This window comes from Pan paniscus, chromosome 19, assembly GCF_029289425.2.
Source record: "Pan paniscus chromosome 19, NHGRI_mPanPan1-v2.0_pri, whole genome shotgun sequence".
NCBI classification, from domain to species: domain Eukaryota; kingdom Metazoa; phylum Chordata; class Mammalia; order Primates; family Hominidae; genus Pan; species Pan paniscus.
Genome location: NC_073268.2, coordinates 66614488 through 66636229, shown reverse-complemented (window position 1 = coordinate 66636229; position 21742 = coordinate 66614488). Strand labels below are relative to the sequence as shown.

General features: G+C 47.4%; 1 protein-coding gene across 1 annotated transcript in view; it reads right to left on the bottom strand.

Moving 5' to 3' along the window:
* The window catches only part of ACSF2 (acyl-CoA synthetase family member 2), a 51684-nt gene extending 30449 nt beyond the window's left edge, over nucleotides 1-21235 (bottom strand). The window contains exon 1 of the mRNA XM_003817448.7: nucleotides 17973-21235. Coding sequence (XP_003817496.1) covers nucleotides 17973-18100 — 128 coding nt within the window. The 5' untranslated portion in view covers nucleotides 18101-21235. The remainder of the gene's footprint in view (nucleotides 1-17972) is intronic.
* Nucleotides 21236-21742: the final 507 nt, after the last annotated feature.

The window sequence follows — 21742 nt, the reverse complement described above, 5'->3', positions numbered from 1 at the left end:
GTTGGCCAGGTTAGTCTCAAACTCCTGACCTCAAGTGATCCGTCCATCTCAGCCTCCCAAAGTGCTGGGATTACAGGCGTGAGCCACTGTGCCCAGCCAGTGGCTGATATTTCAAACTCAATTCCTTTTGATCACTTATCTAGATTATTATACCACCGGGGCCAAAAAGCTGCTATTCCAAAAATTATATATAGATATAAAATAATTCAACCTGTCTGATACTGTAATAAACGAAACATTACAAGAAGAGAAAATAGAATAAATCAGTAATCCTCTACCCAAACCAAAGATTGCTGTCTTTCTAGAGGAGTCTATGTTTAATTTCAAATTTCCATGATAGGCACTTTTGTTAAAGAATATTCATAAGCAGTACTAGAAAGCAGTTGCAGCTAAATAAGAGTTAATCCTTGTAACCCAAGTAGGTTCATGTTCTTGCTGGCTTTATGCAATCAGTGGGAGAGGTTATTTTAAGATAAGCTAGAGCACTAGATGATCACGCTGCATTCAATAGGGCCTAAAAAAAACTCCCCAAGTAGAGAAGATTAATAAAATGGCTATGAATTTCAACATAAAAACAGGAGTTATTGATTATATGGAATGTTGGCAAGGATGTGGAGAAATATACCAGAGTGTAAACTGGTATAAGATTTCTAGAAGATGGTAAGTATAGAGGCAGGAAGCCTAAGAAACTTACACTTTAGCATGCCCCCCAGCCTGGCCCCTCCCTACCATCCTAGTGCTGGGTGTGCCTGGAAATTGGAGAGGGAAGGCTGGCTGCAAATCAAGAAGCATTTATCTGTCAGCATTTCCGACAAATTGCTTAAAGAGAGCGCAAAAGAGAATCTTCAAGCTCGCAGCAATTGGTAGCAAATTCTTTTCTTATTCTAAATCGATCTTCAGTTTGCACAAAATCTGATACTTAAGAGCTTTTTATTCTTGTTTAGAAAGAGGGCATCCCAAACTGTGTTAGCTTCAAAACCTGTAAATCTGGATTCCTTCTGATTTGGTAATATCTACTAACATTCTGAATATGCATACCTTTTGAAACAGGTCTGCCATGGAGAATCTAAGGGGAGAAGCTGTTTGGCCTCCTGGCAATTCTACTTTTAGGGATCTATTCTAAAAAACAACAACAAACAAACAAACAAACAAACAAAAACCTGGCCGGGCACGGTGGCTCATGCCTGTAATCCCAGCACTTTGGGAGGCTGAGGCGGACGGATCACAAGGTCAGGAGATCGAGACCATCCTGGCCAACATGGTAAAACCCTGTCTGTACTAAAAATACAAAAATTAGCCGGGCATGGTGGCGTGCACCCATAGTCCCAGCTATTCGGGAGGCTGAGGCACGAGAATCAGTTGAACCCGGGAGGCGGAGGTTGTAGTGAGCCGAGATCGCGCCACTGCACTCCAGTCTGGGAACAGAGCGAGACTCCGTCTCAGAAAAAAAAAAAAAGAAATAAAACCTAAAAAATGCCTAAAGGTATGATTAATTGCCACTTAGCAAAGAACTGGGAAAAAAAAATTATTCCTATGAGTAAGAGATTAGATAACTAAATTAGAGAGCATATACAACGCAACACTATGCCATTAAAAAATGAAGACATGGTCAGGCAAAATGGCTCACGACCTATAATCCCAACACTTTGGGATGCCAAGGCAGGAAAATCGCTTGAATTCAGGAGCTCAGGCCAGCCTGAGCAACATATTGAGACCCCGTCTCTACAAAAAAATTAAAAATTAGCCAGGTGTGGTGGTGTGCACCTGTGGTCCCAGCTACTTGGGAGGCTAAGGCAGGATGTTCGATTGAGCCTAGTAGGTCAAGGCTGCAGTAAGCCATGAATGTGTCACTGCATGCCAGCCTGGGTGACCGAGAAAGACCCTGTCTCTAAAACAAAACTAAACTAAAAGGCCAGGCGTAGTGGCTCATGGCTGTAATCCCAGCACTTTGGGAGGCCAAGGCGGGAGGATCACTTGATTCCAGGAGTTTGAGATCAGCTTAGGCAATATGGCAGACCCTGTCTCTACAAAAAAAAAAAAAAAAATTGTTTTGTTTTGTTTTTTTGGGATGGAGTTTCACTCTTGTCACCCAGGCTGGAGTGCAGTGGTACAATCTCAGCTCACTGCAACCTCTGCCTCCAGGGTTCAAGCGATTCTCCTGCCTCAGCCTCGCAAATAGCTGGGACTACAGGCATGCACCACCACGCCTGGCTAATTTTTGTAATTTTAGTAGAAATGGGGTTTCACCATGTTGGCCAGGCTGGTCTTGAACTTCTGACCTCAGGTGATCCACCCATCTGGGCCTCCCAAAGTGCTGGGATTACAGGTGTGAGCCACCGTGCCCAGCCAAAAAAAATGTTTTTAATTAGCCAGGCATGCTGGTGTGTGTCTGTGTCCCAGCTACTTGGGAGGCTAAGGTGGGACAATTGCTTGAGCCCACAAGGTCGAGGCTGCTGTAAGCCATGATTGTGCCATGCACTCCAGCCTGGGAGACAGAGTAAGGTCCTGTCTCAAAATAAATAAATAAATAAATAAATAAAGACACTACATTTAATGACATGGAAAATGTCTAATACACTGTAGGTGATAAAGCAGATTTCAGAAAAATGTGAGCTGATGTTTATTGCTGTGTCCTCATGCCAGCTCTCTTCAAAGACTCTGCATGCCTGATCTGTGATCTTCATAACCACTCCCTGACCAAGATACATACCCATTTTACAGATGAAGGAATGAGGCTCCAAGAAATGCAGCACCTCACCCAAAGCCACAGAGCATGTAAACAGCCAACCTGGGATTCAAACCCAGGACTGCCTGGCTTCCAAGACCCCAATACAATACAACATGAATCTTTTCAGAGCCCTGTGACTTAAAAAGGACCGCCAGGCCAGGCATGGTGGCTCACGCCTGTAATCTCACCACTTTGGGAAGCCAAGGTGGGCGGATCCCTTGAGCCCAGGAGTTCGAGACCAGCCTGGGCAACATGGTGAAACCCCATCCCTACAAAAAACACCAAAAAAATTTAGCTGGGTGTGGTCGTGCATACCTGTGGTCCCAGCTACTGGGGAGGCTGAGGTGGGAGGATCACCTGAGCCTGGGGAGATCGAGGCTGCAGTGAGCCGACATCGTGCCACTGCACAGCCTGGGTGTCTCATATGATTCTCACATTACTCTCAGATCATTTCTTTTTAAGGATGAAGAAGCAAGTAGTTCATTTTCTTAAGGTTCTGACCCTGATGGGTGGCAAATCTGGACCCTTTTCCAAGAGTACTACTCTTTACTCTGCAGCCCATCCACATCCTGCCTTGGGGGCCCTGCAGGCTGACGGGGAGCCGTCTGAGTGCCTCCAGCCCATGGGGAGCCCCTCCCGGGATGGCCCCTTCAGCAGCTGCCCCCACTAGGCCTCCCACTTGGCAGTCCTTGAGCACACACTGACTTTTCCATCTCCTTGTGGTATCTGATTCTTTTTCTTTGCTGCCTCTTCTCTCATTGTTCTGCTCTTGTGAGCCAGCTCACCTCTCCTGGCACCAACCCATAGTGGCTCTGCACCCTACCTGTGCAGCCACCTGGTCGGACCCACCTGGAAAGCCTTCTGCCCCAGCATTAGCCCTGCCCAGCCCAGCCTTGCCTACCAGCAGGAACTGGACAGAAAACACGAGCCAGCTGGTTCAGGGCAATGCAGGTGAAATAGCTGTGGCATTCTGTGACACTCAGGGCTGGCAACTAAAGTTGGGGGCTAGAGGTCACTGGGCACAAAGGATTGCACAGTTCTGACACGGTCATGTAGAGACCACAGGCAGAGCTGGGCTCTGAGGGAGCCACAGTTAGCAGGGAGGATTGCAAATGCCTGGGCAAACAGGTCTGCCATGGAGAACATAAGAGGAGAAGCTGTTTGTTTTGCCTCCTGTTACATATTACCTGCTGGGTAGAGGTTCTTGGAACCTGGGCCAGAGGTTTACAGGTGGACCCTGCCCCTGTCGGCGGGTGGAAATGCCTCAGGCCCTGGGCAAGGCCTCTTCAGAAGCCACTGGGGAGGGAGGATGAAGGACTCAGAACCTTGATTTGTGAGGGGCCCAGAGACTGCAGGAACAGTCCCCATGCTGAGGCCACCCCCTGCTTCTGGGGAGGGTGCCATACTAGCTAGCCACCAGTGAGGCTTTCAAAATTAAATTGAAAGCAATATCCTGTTTTGTTCCAAGCCACGGACTGGCCTCTGCTCCTTACCCCCCATGGGAGGCTGGTCCCTAGGTCCACAGAGAAACATACATCATCAACAAGGCTAAAAGACAAGCAATGGCCTGGATTTATAAATTTCATTTTATATATAAGAGACAAAGGATTAATATTTAGCCTGTGTTTTAAAAAACACAAATCAATAAGGACAAATAATCTCACACAATAAATGGGCAATGAATAGGAACAGAACAGACACAGGAGACATTACCAATAAACATTTTAAAAGATGCCCAATCTCACTGGTAATCAGGGAAGTATAAATTAAAACCACAACGAGATACTCTTTCACCCCCACCAGAGCGGCAAACTCTTTTTTTTAGCAATAGTGTCTATGTTGCCCAGGCTGGCCTCAAACTCCTGGCCTCAAGTGATCCTTCCACCTCAGCTTCCAAAGTAGTTAGGACAACAGGGTCGTGCCACTGAGCCCAGCAGCAAACACTTTAAAGTCCAGCAATGCTAAATATTTGCAAGGATGTGGGAAAATAGCAAAACTTGGTTGCTGCTGGTGGTCACAGTAGCACAGTCTCGCCAGGGCAATACCTAAAAAAGAACTCTTCAGCACAGCAATTTCACTGCTAGAGATATAGTAATAGGATAGACTGCTATACAGCAGGTAAAACCAATAACTTAGATCTACAGGTCCCAACTTATGTCCATCTGAGATGAATAGATCTGTAACACACATACTACTGTATGAAAGAAGAAAAGAACTATGATACTATTTTTGCTGAAATTATAAAAGCATAATAATGCTGGACACGGTGGCTCATGCATGTGATCCCAGCACTTTGGGAGGTCAAAGTGGGAGGACTGCTTGCGCCCAGGAGTTTGAGACCAGCCTGGGCAACATAGCAAGACCATCTCTTAAAAAAAAAAAAAAAAAAAAAAGCTGTGTGGTAGCATGCACCTGTCGTTCCAGCTGCTCGGGAGGTTGAACTGGGAGGATCACTTGAGACCAGGAGGTTGAGGCCGCAGTGAGCCATGATGGCATCATTGCACTCCAGCAGCCTGGGAGACAGCAAGACCCTGTCTCTTGAAAAAAAAAGGCATAAAACATGTATTGTTTATTGATACACAAAAAAATCCAAGACTAAGAGCACTTATTACTCACATAACATGATTCTAAGTACTTTCCATGTTTAAACAAATATAAACTTTAAAAACAGATCAAATGATACAAGATATAGTCAGCCCTCTGTATCCACGGTTTCTGCATCTGTGGATTCAATCAACCTCAGATTGAAAAATACTGGGGCCAGGTATGGTAGCTCAGGCCTGTAATCTTAGCACTTTGGGAGGCGGAGACAGGTGGATCACCTGAGATCAGGAGTTTGAGACCAGCCCGGCCAATATGGTGAAACCCCATGTCTACTAAAAATCCAAAAATCAGCCAGGTGTGGTGGCAGACGCCTATAATCCCAGCTACTCGGGAGGCTGAGGCAGGAGCATCTCTTGAACCTGGGAGGCGGAGGTTGCAGTGAGCCTAGACCGCGCTGTCGTACTCCAGCCTGGGTGACAGAGTGAGACTCCATCTCCAAAAAAAAAAGAAAAGAAAAAAGAAAAATATTTGGAAAAAAAAATTCCACAAAGTTCTGAAAAGCAAACTGCCACTGAGCCCAGCAGCAGACACTTTAAAGTCCAGCAATGCTAAATATTTGCAAGGATGTGGGAAAACAGCAAAACTTGGTTGCTGCTGGTGGTCACAGTAGCACAGTCTCACCAGAGCAATACGTAAAAAAGCTGAAAATGTCAACTCTTCAGCACAGCAATTTCACTGCTAGAGATACAGTCATAGGATGGACTGCTATACAGCAGGTAAAACTAATAACTTAGATCATGAGCTTGCTGCTCACTAAGTACTATGTTGAATCCACACAAATGAAGTGATGTGTAGATACTGTATTAGGTATTATAAGCAGTCTAGAGATTATCTAAAGTACATAGGAGGATGCACATAGGTTATATGGCACCATTTTATATCATAGGCTTGAGCATCCAAGGATTTTGGTATACAAGGGAGGTCCTGCAACCAACCCCCCATAGATACTGGGGCACAACTGTACTATTTATGGATTCAGAGACATGCTAAAAGTATAAAATGTGCTTCAGCACAACATATATTAAATTTATGATGGTGGCTCTCTGGTGGGGGTCAGCTGCAGGAGGGACAGAAAAGGGACTTCAATTTGATCTGTAGTGTTTTCTTTCATTTATAATTTTCTGAAAACAAGAAAGGTTAAATTTTTATTCCCTGTCAGACACACAGGTGTTTGTTATTTTTCCATGTAATTGTGTTTCAAATTTTTTTTCACATGAAAGTTTTAAGAGGGAAAATACAAGGAGCTTGATGATCTCCTACTAAGGGTGTCTACAACATCCAAAAGATGAAGCAACTTCCTAGCATGGGCAGGAGACCCACAGCACCTGTTATGTAAAGGGTCAAGGTCAAGACCAACTTTTTTTTTTTTTGAGACAGGGTCTCACTCTGTTGCCCAGGCTGGAGTGCAATGGCGTGATCACGGCCCACTGCAGCCTGAAACTTCTAGGCTCAAGTGATCCTCCTGTCTCAACCTCCTAGTAGCTGGGACTACAGGCAGGAGCCACACGCTCAGCTGGGATTTATTTATTTATTTATTTAGTAGAGATCAGGGTCTTGCTGCGTTGCCCAGGCTGGTCTCAAACTCCTGGCCTCAAGCAACCCTCCCACTCCAGCCTCCTAAAGTGTAGGGATTACAGGCATAAGCCATTGTGCCTAGCCAAGACCAACATTTATGCAATAAGCAAGAGCCCTGACTTGTCCATGAAATTCACATGCTGTACTCATAGCTAAGTCCTCAGTCCTCATTCAACATATTCACTCTTGTGTTATAGCTCATTGGTCCAATATATCTCCTAGCTCATGGCAGTCGAAAGGCAGGCTCTCCCTTCCCGTCTCCCTTGCACACCACCGAAAGTTTTGTGATCTCATTCTTCTAGTCCATGTGCCACTCGCCAAGCCACATGCCATGGGGCTGCATCCTCTTGGGGGGCTCCTTTGCCTAATTTGCACAGACACTAGGCTAGTGGTTGACCTTCCAGTGGTCGTTGATATGGGAGTAGAGATGGCCAATGCTTGTGCAGGAAGGATAATGCTGAACTGCTGAGTCTGAACCTGTAATAGCTGTTTTATCCTGAAATAAAATTATAATTTTTATGTACCTGAATAAATAGGTGATATATTTATACTAGTTACAATGTGCAACTATTGTTCAAGACAAAGGTGCTGTTGTGACAAATAAAATCCCAAAAAGATCACTACTAAATGGTCATTTTCTTAATTGATGGCCATTTTAATGCATGCTGGCCATTAAAAGCATAAAAAGAGCCTCAGGAAAAAAAAAAAAAAAAGAACTGGCTGGGCATGGTGGCTCACACCTGTAATCCCAGCACTTTGGGAGGCCGAGGCAGGTGGATCACCTGAGGTCAGGAGTTCAAGATCAGCCTGACCAACATGGCGAAACCCTGTCTCTACTAAAAATACAAAAAATAGCTGAGCGTGGTGGCACATGCCTGTAATCCCAGCTACTCGGGAGGCTGAGGCAGGAAAATTTACTTGAAATCGGAAGGCAGAGGTTGCAGTGATCCGAGATTGCACCACTGCACTCCAGCCTGGGCAACAAGAGTGAAACTCTGTCGCAGGAAAATAATAATAACAACAGGCCGGGCGTGGTGGCTCACGCCTGTAATCCCAGCACTTTGGGAGGCCAAGGCAGGTGGATCACAAGGTCAGGAGATCGAGACCAACTTAGCTAACACAGTGAAACCCCGTCTCTACTAAAAATACAAAAAATTAGCCAGGCGTGGTGGCAGGCGCCTGTAGTCCCAGCTACTCGGGAGGCTGAGGCAGGAGAATGGCGTGAACCCGGTAGGCGGAGGTTGCAGTGAGCCGAGATCGCGCCACTGCACTCCAGCCTGGGCAACAGAGCGAGACTCCGTCTCGAAAAATAAAAAATAAAAAAAATAAAAAATAACAACAACAACAACAAAAATGAACTTTGACTAAGTCTCACATTCTATATAAGCAAAAATAAAATGAATCAGACTTAGGTGTAAAAAAAAATTATAAAATATTCTGGATCTAGAGCTAGGCAAAAAGTTATTAGGCTTGACACCAAAAGCATGATCCATTAAAAAAAAACAAACAACAAAAAAAAACTCACTGAGCGCTGGGTGCAGTGGCATGCACCTGTAATCCCAGCTACTTGGGAGGCTGAGGCAGGAGAATTGCTTGAACCGAGGAGTTGGAGACCAGCCTGGGCAACATAATGAGATCCCATCTAAAAAAAAAAAACTCACTAAACTAGACTTTATAAACTAGACTTAATAAATTAGACTTTATAAAAAAATTTAAATTGCCGTATGGGCTGGGCATAGTGGCTCACGTCTGTAAAGTAATCTTAGCACTTTGGGAGGCTGAGGTGGGAAAATCACTTGAGCACAGGAGTTGGAGACCAGCCTAGGCAACACAGTGCAATCCCATCTCTATGAAAAATTTTTTTAAATTAGCTGGGCTATGTAGCGTGTACCCATAGTCCTACGTACTTGGAAGGCTGAGGCAGGAGGATCACTTGAGCCCAGGAGGTTGAGGCTGCACTGAGCCGTGGTTGCACCACTGTGCTCCAGCCAGGGTGACAGAGTGAGGCCTTTCTCAAAAAACTCAAAAAAAAAAAAAAAGGATTAAAAAATTTTGCTCTGCAAAAGACCCTTTTAAGAGGATGAAAAAAAGCTACAAAGTGGGGAAAAACATTTGTAAGCCACATGTCTGACAAAGGAATAATACTAGAATACATACAGAACTCTGAAACATTGAGCTGTTTAATATGTAAAACTCACTTTTGTGAGTTTTTGTCAAGGTTAATGAGCTGCTCCTCCCAAAAGCACTCCTTGGCTTCTGAGCAAAAAAAGCCAGACACAGGCCGGGCACGGTGGCTCACGCCTGTAATCCCAGCACTTTGGGAGGCCGAGGCGGGCAAATCACCTGAGGTCGGGAGTTCGAGACCAGCTTGACCAACATGGAGAAATCCCATCTCTACTAAAAATACAAAATAAGTCAGGCGTGGTGGCACATGCCGGTAATCCCAGCTACTTGGGAGGCTGAGGCAGGAGAATCGCATGAACCTGGGAGGCGGAGGTTGCGATGAGCCAAGATTGCGCCATTGCACTCCAGCCTGGGCAATAACAGTGAAACTCTGTCTCAAAATAAAAAAAAGAAAAAAAAAAGATCTGTGCAGTTTACTGTATGTAATTATATCATAAAGCCCCATGATCTTTCTACCACTTGACATAACCACCCTGAGGAGTGTGTGACCTGTGAAAAACACCGACTACAAAGAACAAACTACAAACGACTACAAAGACTAGTAAGGACTACAGTAAAAAAAAAAAAATTTTTTTTTGAGACGGAGTTTTGCTCTTTTGCCCAGGCTGGAATGAGGTGGTGCTATCTCGGATCGCTGCAACCTCCACCCACTGGGTTCAAGAGATTCTCCTGCCTCAGCCTCCCGAGTAGCTGGGATTACAGGTGCATGCCACCACGCCCAGCTAATTTTGTATTTTTAGTAGAGATGGGTTTTCGTCATGTTGGCCAGGCTGGTCTTGAACTCCTGACCTCAGGTGATCCACCTGCCTCAGCCTCCCAAAGTGCTGGGATTGCAGGCATGAGCCACCGCACCCAGCCCAGTAAAGATTTTGAACAAGATACTCTATATTGGTGGAAGCTTCCATTCTCAGCATCTTGTTTTGTTATTATTATTATTATTATTTGAGACATGCTCTCACTCTGTCACTGAGGCTAGAGTGTGGTGGCATGATCACGGCTCACTGCAGCCTCGACCTCCTGGGCTCAAGCAATCCTCCTGCCTCAGTCCCCCAGGAAGCTGGAACCACAAGCACATGCCACCACACCCAACTAATTTGTAAAAAGTATTATCTGTAGAGATGGGGTCTCCCTATGTTGCCCAGGCTGGTCTAAAACTTCTGGGCTCCAGTGATCCTCCCACCTCAGCCTCCCAAAGTGCTGAGTTATAGGTGTGAGCCACTGTGCCTGGCCCATTTTCAGCATCTTGAATGGAACCACTGGTGTGTTTGTAAGTATGTACAGAAAATACATAAGAAGTGATAATTTGGGTTTAGAAAACTCTCTCAAGAAGACATAGAAGGGCCAGTGCGGTGGGTCACACCTGTAATCCCAGCACTTTGGGAGGCTGAGTTGGGAGGATCGCTTGAGCCCAGCAGTTTGAGACCACCTGGGGCAACAAAGTGGAAATCTGTCTCTACCAAAACAAAATACAAAAAATTTAGCAAGGCATGGTGGTGCACACCTGTAATCCCAGCTATTTGGGAGGCAGAGGTGGGCACATCACCTGAGACTGGGAGGTCAAGGCTACAGTGAGCTGTGATCACGCCACTGCACTCCATCCCAGGCGACAGAGTAGCCTGAAATACTTGGAGTCAGGAGGCATCCATGCTGCAGGTTTTCTTTTGGAATAGCTGGACAGAGACCCCAGGAGAAGAGTGCCTAGGAATCAGGGATGGGGGCTGAGTCAAGACACTTGTCCCTTGATAGGATTACTAAAATACGTACAAGGCTAGATATTAGTTTTCTAGGAAGAAAACCTTTGAGGTAGCCAGGTGCACATGGTGGTTTGTGCTTGTAATCCCAGCTACTCAGGAGGCTGAGGAAGTAGGATTGTTTGAGTCCAGTAATCCCAGCATTTTGGAAGGCCAAGGCAGGCGGATCACGAGGTCAGGAGTTTGAGACCAGCCTGGCCAACATAGTGAAACCCCATCTCCACTAAAAATACAAAAAATTAGCTGGGGGTGGTGGCAGGTGTCTGTAATCTCAGCTACTTGGGAGGCTGAGGCAGGAGGATTGCTGAACCCAGGAGGCGGAGGTTGCAGTGAGCCCAGATCGCGCCACTGCACTCCAGCCTGGTGATAGTGCGAGACCCCGTCTCAAAAAAAAGAAAAAGAAAATGAAAAACATATTTAAGTGTGTGTGTGCGTATGTGTGTATAAAAGAAAACTTGATGCTTCTTTTTGCTCAGGGGACTACAGAATTACAGAATGTCAGGTTAGGAAGCTGCATACTCAGGGTTCATAAGAGACCAAGTGAAATTTCACACACGTATGAAGGCTGCATACTTCAAATCACAGCCTTATTGGGTTTAGGGATCAGGCTCAAACTCCAGCCTCTTTAGGAATCACAGAATCTTCTCCCAAAGGTAGAGCACATCTTGTCCAAACAGCCTATTTTACAAACAAACTAAGGCCTGCAGAGGTTGAGTAACTTGCCTAAAGCCACACTAAGTTAGGACTGGTAGGACTGGGATTTGCTTTCCCGTCAACTAACTCCCAAATGGAGGAATACATGCATGCCATTGAGGTTTATAAAGCACGATTTGTAAGCTAGAAATACAACATGTTTAGTTCTAAAGGGAGAGGCACTGGCAGAATTGTTCCTACCCTTCGTTATTAGGACAGTCCCATGGCAAGGCCAACCCAGAAGATGAAATTACAGCCTGCATGTTGGCCCATTGAATGCATGACCAGCTTTATTCCCATCTTCAGCATAAGCTCAGGCCTGTCCACCCATCTCCAGCAGCCCCACCTTTGCTTAGGTAGTTTACCCTGCTGGAACCTTCTCCCTCCTACTCCCCAGACACAGTTACTATACTGTGGGCCTTGGGGTCACTGTAAGAATGGGCCAAGCCATCATTACACAAGCATTCCTGTAAAATAGCTCACCACTAGGACAGGTTGCTCACTGACCCATGCAATGGGTTGAACATGTCCTTGGCATCAAACTGTGTGTTAAGCATTTTCTTATGGGACCTCATTTAACCCTCACAATGCACTATTTATACATAAGAAAAGTCAAGGCCAGGCATGTGGCTCACACCTGTAATCCCAGCACTTTGGGAGGTGGCTGAGGCAGGCAGGTAACTTAAGCTCAGGAGTTCAAGACCAGCCTGGGCAACATGGCAAAACACCATCTCTACAAAAAAATACAAAAATTAGTTGGGTGTAGTGACGCAGGCCTGTAGTCCCAGCTACTGGGGAGGCTGAGATAGGAGGATCACTCAAGAGTTCGAGGCTGTAGTGAGCTGTGATCGTGCCACTGCACTCAGCCTAGGTGACAGAGCGAGACCTTGTCTCCACCAAAAAAAGAAAGAAAGAAAAAAAAAGTCAAGTTTAACTTAAGTAAAAAAACTACTCAGCTAGAAAGTGGTTCATTTGAATCCAGATCTGCCTGGCTCCAAAGTTTCATCTGTAGATTGAAGTAAAATAGAGGCCGGGATCAGCAGCTCACCCCTATAATCCCAGCACTTGAGGCCAAGGCAGGAGGATGGCTTGAGGCAGGGATTTGAGACCAACCTGGGCAATACTTCATAACTCCATCTCTACAAAAAATTTTAAAATGATCTGGGTATGGTGGCACTTGCCTGTAGTCCTAGCTACTTGGGAGGCTGAGATGGGAGGAATGCTTGAGCCCAGAAGTTTGAGATTATAGCAAGCTATGATGGCACCAGGGTTCACAATGATTGAAGCACAAGTGAGATTTCACGGAAGTACAAAGGCTTCAAACTGCAGACCTAACCTTTCAGGGATCAGGTTCTAACCCCAGGCTCTTTGGGAAGTCTCCCCCTCCCATTTCCACAAACCAGATTCCTCCTGCTTTGATTGACATCTTTAATGGCACTGCAAACTTTCTGCCTTGAATCAGTGTGTCTATGGACTTCCCCTGTAGACTCCTTCTAGAAAAACAGCTCTGTCAATGAAAACAAACTCATTCATCTTTTTATTACCTTTACATGCTTCACAGTACACTGCAGCAATGTACAGCATTCAAAGCAGAGGAGGGTAACTAAAACAGATGTGTACCATTCACTGATTCCAGCAGCCAAGTTCATAGTTATTTTCTACTGTTACATTTAGACTGGAGGATCCCCAGTGGAATGCATAGGGATATCGTTACCAAATCATTCATAAATCATGTTTTGCAAATTATGGGAAGAGTCTATTTCTTGTAACTATTTATGGTTACCACCCACACTTCCAGGCTTAATACAAGGCGCTTGTATAGAAACAGCATTTTGTAGTTTTCCATGTGTGTGTAAATTGTTGGTGACAAGAACAGAAAAATAGCTCAGCAGCTGTCTGAGCTATGTGATGTATGCAAAATGTATCAAGCCCAGAGAGACATGAGACTTCAGTCATGCTCCTTCCTTCCCAGGGACAATTGTTTAAAGGCATTTTGCTCCTAACTAGCTGCTTTACCCATTACTTTCATGTTAACAAAATTTGTGATACAAAGAACAAAGTATAATGAATCAATAGCTTATATCATTTTAATGTACATTCTTGGTAAATCACTTAGGAACTGTCTCTTCTTTTCATTTATTTATTTATTTAGAGACAGAGTCTCGCTCTGTCGCCCAGGTTGGAGTGCAGTGGCACAATCTCCGCTCACTGCAACCTTCTCCTCCCGGGTTTAAGCGATTCTCCTGCCTCAGCCTCCCAAGTAGCTGAAACTACAGGCGCCCGCCACCATGCCCAGCTAATTTTGTATTTTTAGTAGAGACAGGGTTTCATCATATTGGCCAGGCTGGTCTCGAACTCCTGACCTTGTGATCTGCCTGCCTCGGCCTCCCAAAGTGCCGGGATTACAGGTGTGAGCCACTGCACCCAGCCTTCTTTTCTTTTAAAAACCCACTTGTAACTGCTGCTCATCAGATCATATAATCAGGGCAACTTGAGTCTATGCTCCCGGTTGCAGTCTGCAAACATGGCCCAAATAAACTCTCTACTTATATTACTTTTGCCTCAGATGTTTCCCTTAGGTCCACAGTCTTATAGGATCATAGCCATCCCCATGGAGGGTGGTCCACAAAGCCCCCTTACCCCTCTGTCCCTACCATCATCACCAAGTCACTGGATCCCCAGCTCTGAGCACCACACCTAATTCTGAGAGGCTTTAGCCACTGATCTCTCTGCCTTCCCAGCTCTGAGTGTTCTCAAGAACCTGGATGCAGCTGCCTCATAGGCAGCCCTAGGCCAGCTTTAGGGGAGGTCTGGGGGAAGCCTGCTCAGCCCAGGTTTCTCCTTGAATTCCTTCCTTGGAGGTTCGCTGAAGCCCCAGACTAAGCCATCCACCTTCTTTGGGGAAGGAGGCACATAAATAGGGGGAAGGAGTTGGTCGTGAGGAGTTCTGGAGAGCAAAGGACAGCTTTTTCTTTCCTTCTGGGGAGAAAGACTCTGGGCTGGGCGTGGTGGCTCACGCCTGTAATCCCAGCACTTTGGGAGGCTGAGGCAGGTGGATTACTTGAGTTCAGGAGTTTGAGACTAGTCTGACCAACATGGTGAAACCCCATCTCCACTAAAAATACAAAATTAGCTGGGCGGGTGGCGCACACCGGTAATCCCAGCTACTTGGGAGGCTGAGGCAGGAGAACTGCTTGAACCCAGGAGGCGGAGTTTACGGTGACCTGAGATCACGCCATTGCACTCCAGCCTGGGGCAACAAGAGCGAAATTCCACCTCAAAAAAAAAAAAAAAAGAAAAAGAAAAAGAGAAAGACTCTGAACAGCCCTGCGTCAAATGGAGAGGAGGACGTCCAGCAGACCCAAGGACTGGACATGTAGCTGGGTGGAAGTCACCATCTTGGCAATCAGCTAGGAGAAATAATTGGGTTCCAGAAAGAGGCCACCAAGCAGGGGATCCTCTCCTACTTTCAAATCAGTCAGAATTCCCACCCAGACACCAGTCAAGGGTTTCCAGGGACCAGCCCTGCCTCAAAGGAAAGGCTGAGAACAAGAGCAAGCTTGTTTTATTCATCAGCCCAACAACACAGCAAGAAGGTAGTAAGTAATGAACTAACTAGCTCAGAGGTTAGATAACATGCCCGAGGTCATACAACCAACAGGGAGAGGACCGAGGGCTGTCATCCAGGATAGTCTAACTTCAAAGCCCTTGCTCTTTTCTCTCAGGCAAAACCAGGGTCTGGTAAGTAATAGGCCTGGGTGTTGGGCAACAAGAAAGCAGGCTGTGTGTGAGCAGATCGGAGAAAACAGAGGACGAAAGTCCAAGCGCATTCCTCACCATGGCACTTGCAACACCGAATAGTGCTCACCTTGATTTATTTCTCCTCCTACGAGGCTGCAAGTTCCTGGCAGGGTGAGGACTGAGTTCTGTGGCCTCTATATCCACAGCATGCGCTAGCATGACACAGAATCTGTTCTCAGGAATGTTTGCTAACGGTTTCAGCCCTGAGGCTTCTTTTTTCATTTTTATTTTTATTTTTTTGAGATGAAGTCTTTCTCTGTCACCCAGACTGGAGTGCAGTGGTGCAATCTCAGCTCAGTGCAACCTCCGCTTCCCAGGTTCAAGTAATTCTCCTGCCTCAGCCTCCCAAGTAGCTGGGATTACAGGCATGCGCCACCACGCCAGGCTAATTTTGTATTTTTAGTAGAGATGGGGTTTCTCCATGTTGGCCAGTCTGGTCTAACTCCTGACCTCAAGTGATCCGCCCACCTCAGCCTCCCAAAGTGCTGGGATTACAGGCATAAGCCACCATGCTTGGCCTTTATTTTTATTTTTATTTATTTATTTTTGACATGGAGTCTCGCTCTGTCACCCAGGCTGGAGTGCAGTGGTGCAGTCTTGGCTCACTACAACCACCGCCTCTCAGGTTGGAGCAATTCTCCTGCCTCAGACACCCTAGTAGCTGGTATTACAGGCACATGCCACCACACCCGGCTGATTTTTGTATTTTTAGTAGAAACGGGGTTTCACCATGTTGGCCAAACCGGTCTCCTGACTTCAAGTGATCTGCCTGCCTGGGCTTCCCAAAGTGCTGGGATTACAGGCATGAGCCACCCACCCAGCCTTTATTTTTATTTTTTGAGTCTAGGTTTTGCTCTGCTGCTCAGGCTAGAGTGCAGTGGCATGATAATGGCTCAATGCAGCCTTGAACTTCTGGGCTCAAGTGATCCTACCACCTCTGCTTTCCAAAGTGCTGAGATTACAGGCATAAACCACCATGCCTGGCCTGAGCCCTGAGGCTTCTGAAGGGGAAAGTAGGAGAGAAATCAGGTAAAACCACCACAGTCAGACAATAAGGGTGCAGGCACAAGGGAGTGGGAGGGGCAGAAATAAAGTAGGCCAAACACTCAGAAAATCATCTGTCTGGATAAACGAGTCTCCTCCTGACACAGCAATAAGAATTTCTCTGAAGCTTGGTGCTCTCAGAGGTCCCGGGGCTGTAGCAGGTAAGTGAACTGTTTTGTTTATAGATAAAAAAAAGTCAAAGGTCAGAAATGTTGCCATGTGGCCTGATTTATTACTTATTTATTGGTTTGTTTGTTTGTTTTCTATTGGGCAGCCTCCTGAGCCAGAGTAGGCTGAGAGACTCCCCTGTGGCCTGATTTAGTGTGATAAAATATGTACACTTTGGGGAGTAACTTTCCTCAGAGTCCTCCCAGCCTGAGGGGGCAGCCATGAGTCCAGAGGAGAGGCTTAAGAGACTAGGGGGTCAGGGGAGGGCCGAACTTGTCTAGGGAGACCCTGGGAAGTAGTGAGTGACTTCCCAGGGTCACTGGGAAGAGGACCCCACTGTCCTCATCTCAATCCCATCTACTGACCAGCCTTGATCCACTTAGTTTTCTCAGCAAATTAGGCAGAGTGATGTTAAGGCATTGCATGCTTTCTAGCATTCAGAAATCAGCAAGTTCAGAAAGTGTGATCTTGGAGTTCTAGCCAAAAAGGAGTCTGCATGTCCCTCCAACTCTTCCTACTTAGCCTTTTTAAAAACAAAAACAAATCTAGTTCTCTGAGACACAGCTTTGTTCTGACTTCTCCCTTTTCCATGTCCAGGCCCACACCCCATCTGATGTTGCTGAAAGTGCTGTCCTGACCACAGACTTAGTATCTGGCCGAGTTGAGTGGTAGGACAGGCTCAGTAGTGCACAGGGCTCCCCAGTGGTGCTGCTGAAGCTAACAGCCCTGATAACATGAGTGGCAGCCTGCTCTCTGTGTCTCAAGCACTTTCACATTTGCCATCTCACGGGGTCCTCCCAAGGACTGGTCATACCGGGAAGGCAGCTTTACTTACTGTGCTGCTGCAGAGGCAGTGAAGCTACTGGGAACTGAAATCCTCTGCCTGCCAGCTTCCATCCCACCCCTTGCACTGAGGACAGAAGGAAATAGGCCCAGGAGCAGGCAGCAAAGAATTAAAGCCATGTTAGTGAGCAGCTGATGAGGAGACAGGAGACTGCCAAGTTTAGTGGCCTGGGTCGGGGAGACTGGGGCTGATCCCCAAGTTTGCCCATGAAAGGGTTCCAACTCAGAGGCAGTGTCCTGGGGGTACAGCCCAGGCCTTGGCCCTTGCCCCTCCCCATCGGAATATTCTCCTTAAAGCCCACACTCCTTGCCCTCTGTGCCCATAAAGGAGAAGGAATCGAGAGTCTTGGACCAGAACTCGAAGTCACTGCAGCCACCAACCAAAGCCCCCCCCCACCCAAGTCCACCAGGTCAAGCCAGCTTTTCCTATTGCCTAGGTGCTGGCGGGGGGCGGGGGAGGGGCGGGTACCTTCCCCCCAGTGCACTCGTCCAGAGGTGGGGCTACCGAAGCTCGCCGGGACCTCCAAGTTCCTCTCCCGGGGAACTGCCCCGCCCCCTCTCTTCCCGCGGGGGGTCAGTACCTGAGGAAGCGGACACCCTGCAACCTGGCTTCCTGCCAACTCCGAGAGAGGGCGGCCCGGGCCCCCAGCACCCCCGAGCTCCCGGCGCACAGCCTCCCCAGGCGCAGCATCCCGACGTAGACAGCCATGGCTCGCTTTGCCCTGCGTCCCGGCCCGAGTAAACTTTTAAAGTGAGCCGGGGCGGGGCGGGCGCGGAGCGGGCGAGGAGGCGGGGAGGGTGGCCTCTGCCTATGGGGTGCGGCGGATTCGGTCTCCGCCGGCGGGGCGGGGCGGGGCGAGGCGCGGCGGCGGCGACTTCGCGCGGGGCCACCTTCCCCTCCGACCCCGCGGCCCTCCCCCTCCCACCCTCAAAGAATAGCCCTGGTTTCCTCTGGATCCGAAGGCCCCAGCTGCAGTCCGAAACAGATCTTCCTCGCGACCATCCTCAGGGGCCTGGATGTTAGAAGCGCAAAAATTTGTTGATTTCCTAGAGGGAGAGCCAGCAGCACATCCGTGAGGGGCCAGATGGCAAGGTCAAGATCCATCCATCCCCTGCCCCCTCGGGTCACGTGCTGGCCCCGCTACTTGCGAGCCGGGGGCCAAAGGAGCAGGCGCGAAGCGTCCTTGAGGCATGCCAGCTGGAGCAGAGGGCCCGCGGGGATGGGGAGGCAGCCAGAACAAAGGGTGTCGCGGGTGAGCCCCCTACGGGCCCGCTGGCGCCAGAGTCCCAGCTGAGGCCAGATGTCAGCTTCAGAAGGGACACCAGTTGTACCCCATCTCACAGGAGGCATCCTCCCATCCCTCCTCGGCGCCTCTGCCTTGACCTTCTGCACAGGGTTGGGGGCCGGACACGTAAGGTGGCCTCAGGGACTGGGACCTGTGTATTTCATCCTCCATCTGCCTGTCTTGGGGCCTGTGGCACAGTTCCCTGTGCTGCCCCAGGTGTGAATGGAAAGCAACCCTATGCCCCTCCTTAGGGTTCCTGAGGCCCAGGGGTGAGTGGGGTACTAAGACCTGGGCAGAGCTGCGGGACAGAGAAGGTGATAGCTCTGGTCCTGGCTAGGAAAAGTGGCACTGGGCACCAAAGAGTAGCACAGTTTATACCTGTTCCAGGTCCACACTGCCTCGGCCTAGCCATGGCTCTTCCTCTAGAGAAGGAGCTGGAGAAGAATGGGGCAAAGGCCCTGGCAGTGTGACCTCCCCTCTCCTGACTGGAGGAGATGAAGTAAACCCTGCCAGGCAGAAGGGGTGGCTGAGAGTGGAGCCTGGCCTGAGGTGACCTTTGCCCTTATCTGGGAACTCTGGCTCCACTTGGGTCATGAGAAGGAGTCCATGCTGGGCCTCTTTATGATCTTGAGCGTGACCTCAAATCCTCCCTGGAACCCCGGTTCCTAGGGAGGGTCCCCACACTTCAGTTTCTGTGGGGTTGGGGCAGGAAAAGACAGAGGAACAAAGAGATCACAGGAGGCTGGGCCTGCAAGTGTGTGCTTTCCTAATTAGACTAACTGTCCTTGATAGCGGACCAGGGAATGTGGAGGGCTGGGGCATTCACAAGTCTGGGTTCCCAGCCGTGGCTGGCAGGCTTAGCCTCTAGCATGCTGGGTGACCCTGAGTAAACCACTGTCCCTCTCTTGGCCTATGAAGTGTGGGGTGGGTACTGATCTTGTAGGTCCTTCCACTCTCCTGGCTAGTTTGAGGGTCAGTCCTAGAGTGGGAGAGAAGTGAGTTCCTCCTTGAACTTTGCTCCAGCCTCGGCTTTTCAAGACACTGGGCTTTCCTGACTCTTCCTAGGTGCACAGGCCGTGGCATCATAGCCACCAGTTTCAGGGTATCTTGTACATGCCAGGCTCTTCAAGGACATTTTCTCTGACCCTCACAAACACCCTGCAAGGAACAGGCATGGCTTGGAATGTGTCTTTGTTTTTATGGATGAAGAAACTGAATCCCAAAGAGGTTCAGCTTCTTAAACATAGGCCAAAGCTCTGCCAGTAGTCTCTTTGTGGCTTTGGGCAAGTCATGGGGCCTCTTCAGCCTCGTTATCTGTCAAATGGGGATAATAATACCAACTTCACGCAGAGGGCTGGGTAAGAATTGAGTAGGTGGCACAGAACTGGTAGTCGGCCAGTTTTCAGTGATTGTTTCTTTTTCCATCCTCTCCTTCCTCTTGTGTCTTCACTCTAAGACCTTCCTCTGTGTAGGAATTGCAAACCTTTTTTAGGAGGGAGAATTGTTTTATTTGTGCAAAGCCCTGGTAGGCACTGGTTCTGTGGATGGGGAGGAGGGCAGGGAGAAAGTCAAGACGGCTGGTGGAAGTCCGTGAGTCATGGTGGGGGAATCATGTTGACCTAGCATTCTTTGGCTAGTATAAGGAAGTGGGGAGCAGGGCAGTGGGCCATCCAGGCTCTCCAGCTTCCCTTCCCTTCCCTTTAACCAATTAAATTCCCCGTTGCTCCCCAAGGGGCCTTCTGCCTGAGCCATCACATCTCCTTTATGCTGCATGTGACTTGCATGATTTATGGTCCCTGTAATTTGGCTCATGCCATTGGCTACCATGAGAAAGCCCTTATTCCCGCCCCTTTGCCCATGTCCTGCTTCTGTGCTTCAAAAGCAGGCTCAAAATGTAAACACCATTTATTGATTTTTTTTCTTTCATAACATCAACCTACAGAAGACCTAGTCACAGTTACAGAATAGAATGTAAATGTAAGTATCACTAACTTTGGAAGTTACATCTGATAGTAGTTGAGAGGGAAGGGGTGGGGGAGAGTATAAAATAAAAATAAAAGGGTATGTCATTATGTACAAAAATAATAATAAAACTATAGTACCAGCACTTAGGGAGGAGAGATGGGGTGCAAGTACCCACTTATCAAACAGAAAATCTAAAACTGGCAAAATAAGTATGTCATTTAGAGGCAAGTAGCAGAAGAAGATAAAACAGAAATCGTTACAATAGTTCAAATGATTCTCTTAAATATCTTAAATAGATATTTCACCAAATATGTATATATATGTATGTATGTATGTATATATTGACCCCAAGAGTTTGAGGCTGCGGTGAGCTGAGATCACACCACTGCACTCCTGCCTGGGTGACAGAGCAAGACCCTGTCTCAAAAAAAAAAAAAAAGAACACCTGCAAAAAACCAGAAAATAACAAGTATTGGTGGGGTTGTGGAGAGATTGGACACGTGTGCATTGGGTGGTGGGAATGTGAAATGGGGCCACCACAGTGGATGGTATGGTGCTTCCTCAAAAAATTAAAAATGAGTTATATGATCCAGCAATTCTACTTCTGGGTATATACCCAAAATAATTGAAAGTCGGGACTCCAACAAACATTTGTGTACCAATGTTCACAACAGAATTGTTCCCAATAGCCAAAAGACAGACACAACCCAAATATTCATCAATGATTGAATGGATAAACAAATGCAGTAGATCCATACAATGGAATACTATTCAGCTTTCAAAAAAGGAAGGAAATTCCCACACATGCTACAATCCACATGAACTTTGAACACATTGTGCTAAGTGAAATAAGCCAAACACAAAAGAATAAATACTGTATGATTCCATTCATATGCGACACCTAGAGTAGTCAAATTCTTAGAGACAAAGTGGAATGGTGGTTGCCAGGGGTTGGGGGTGTGGTGGGGGAATGGGGAGTTATTATTTGTTTAATGGGTATAGAGTTTCAGTTTAGGAAGGTGAAAGGTTTTTGGAGATGAATGGTGGTAATGGTTGTATACCAATGTGAATATACTTAATGCCACTGAACTGTAACCCTA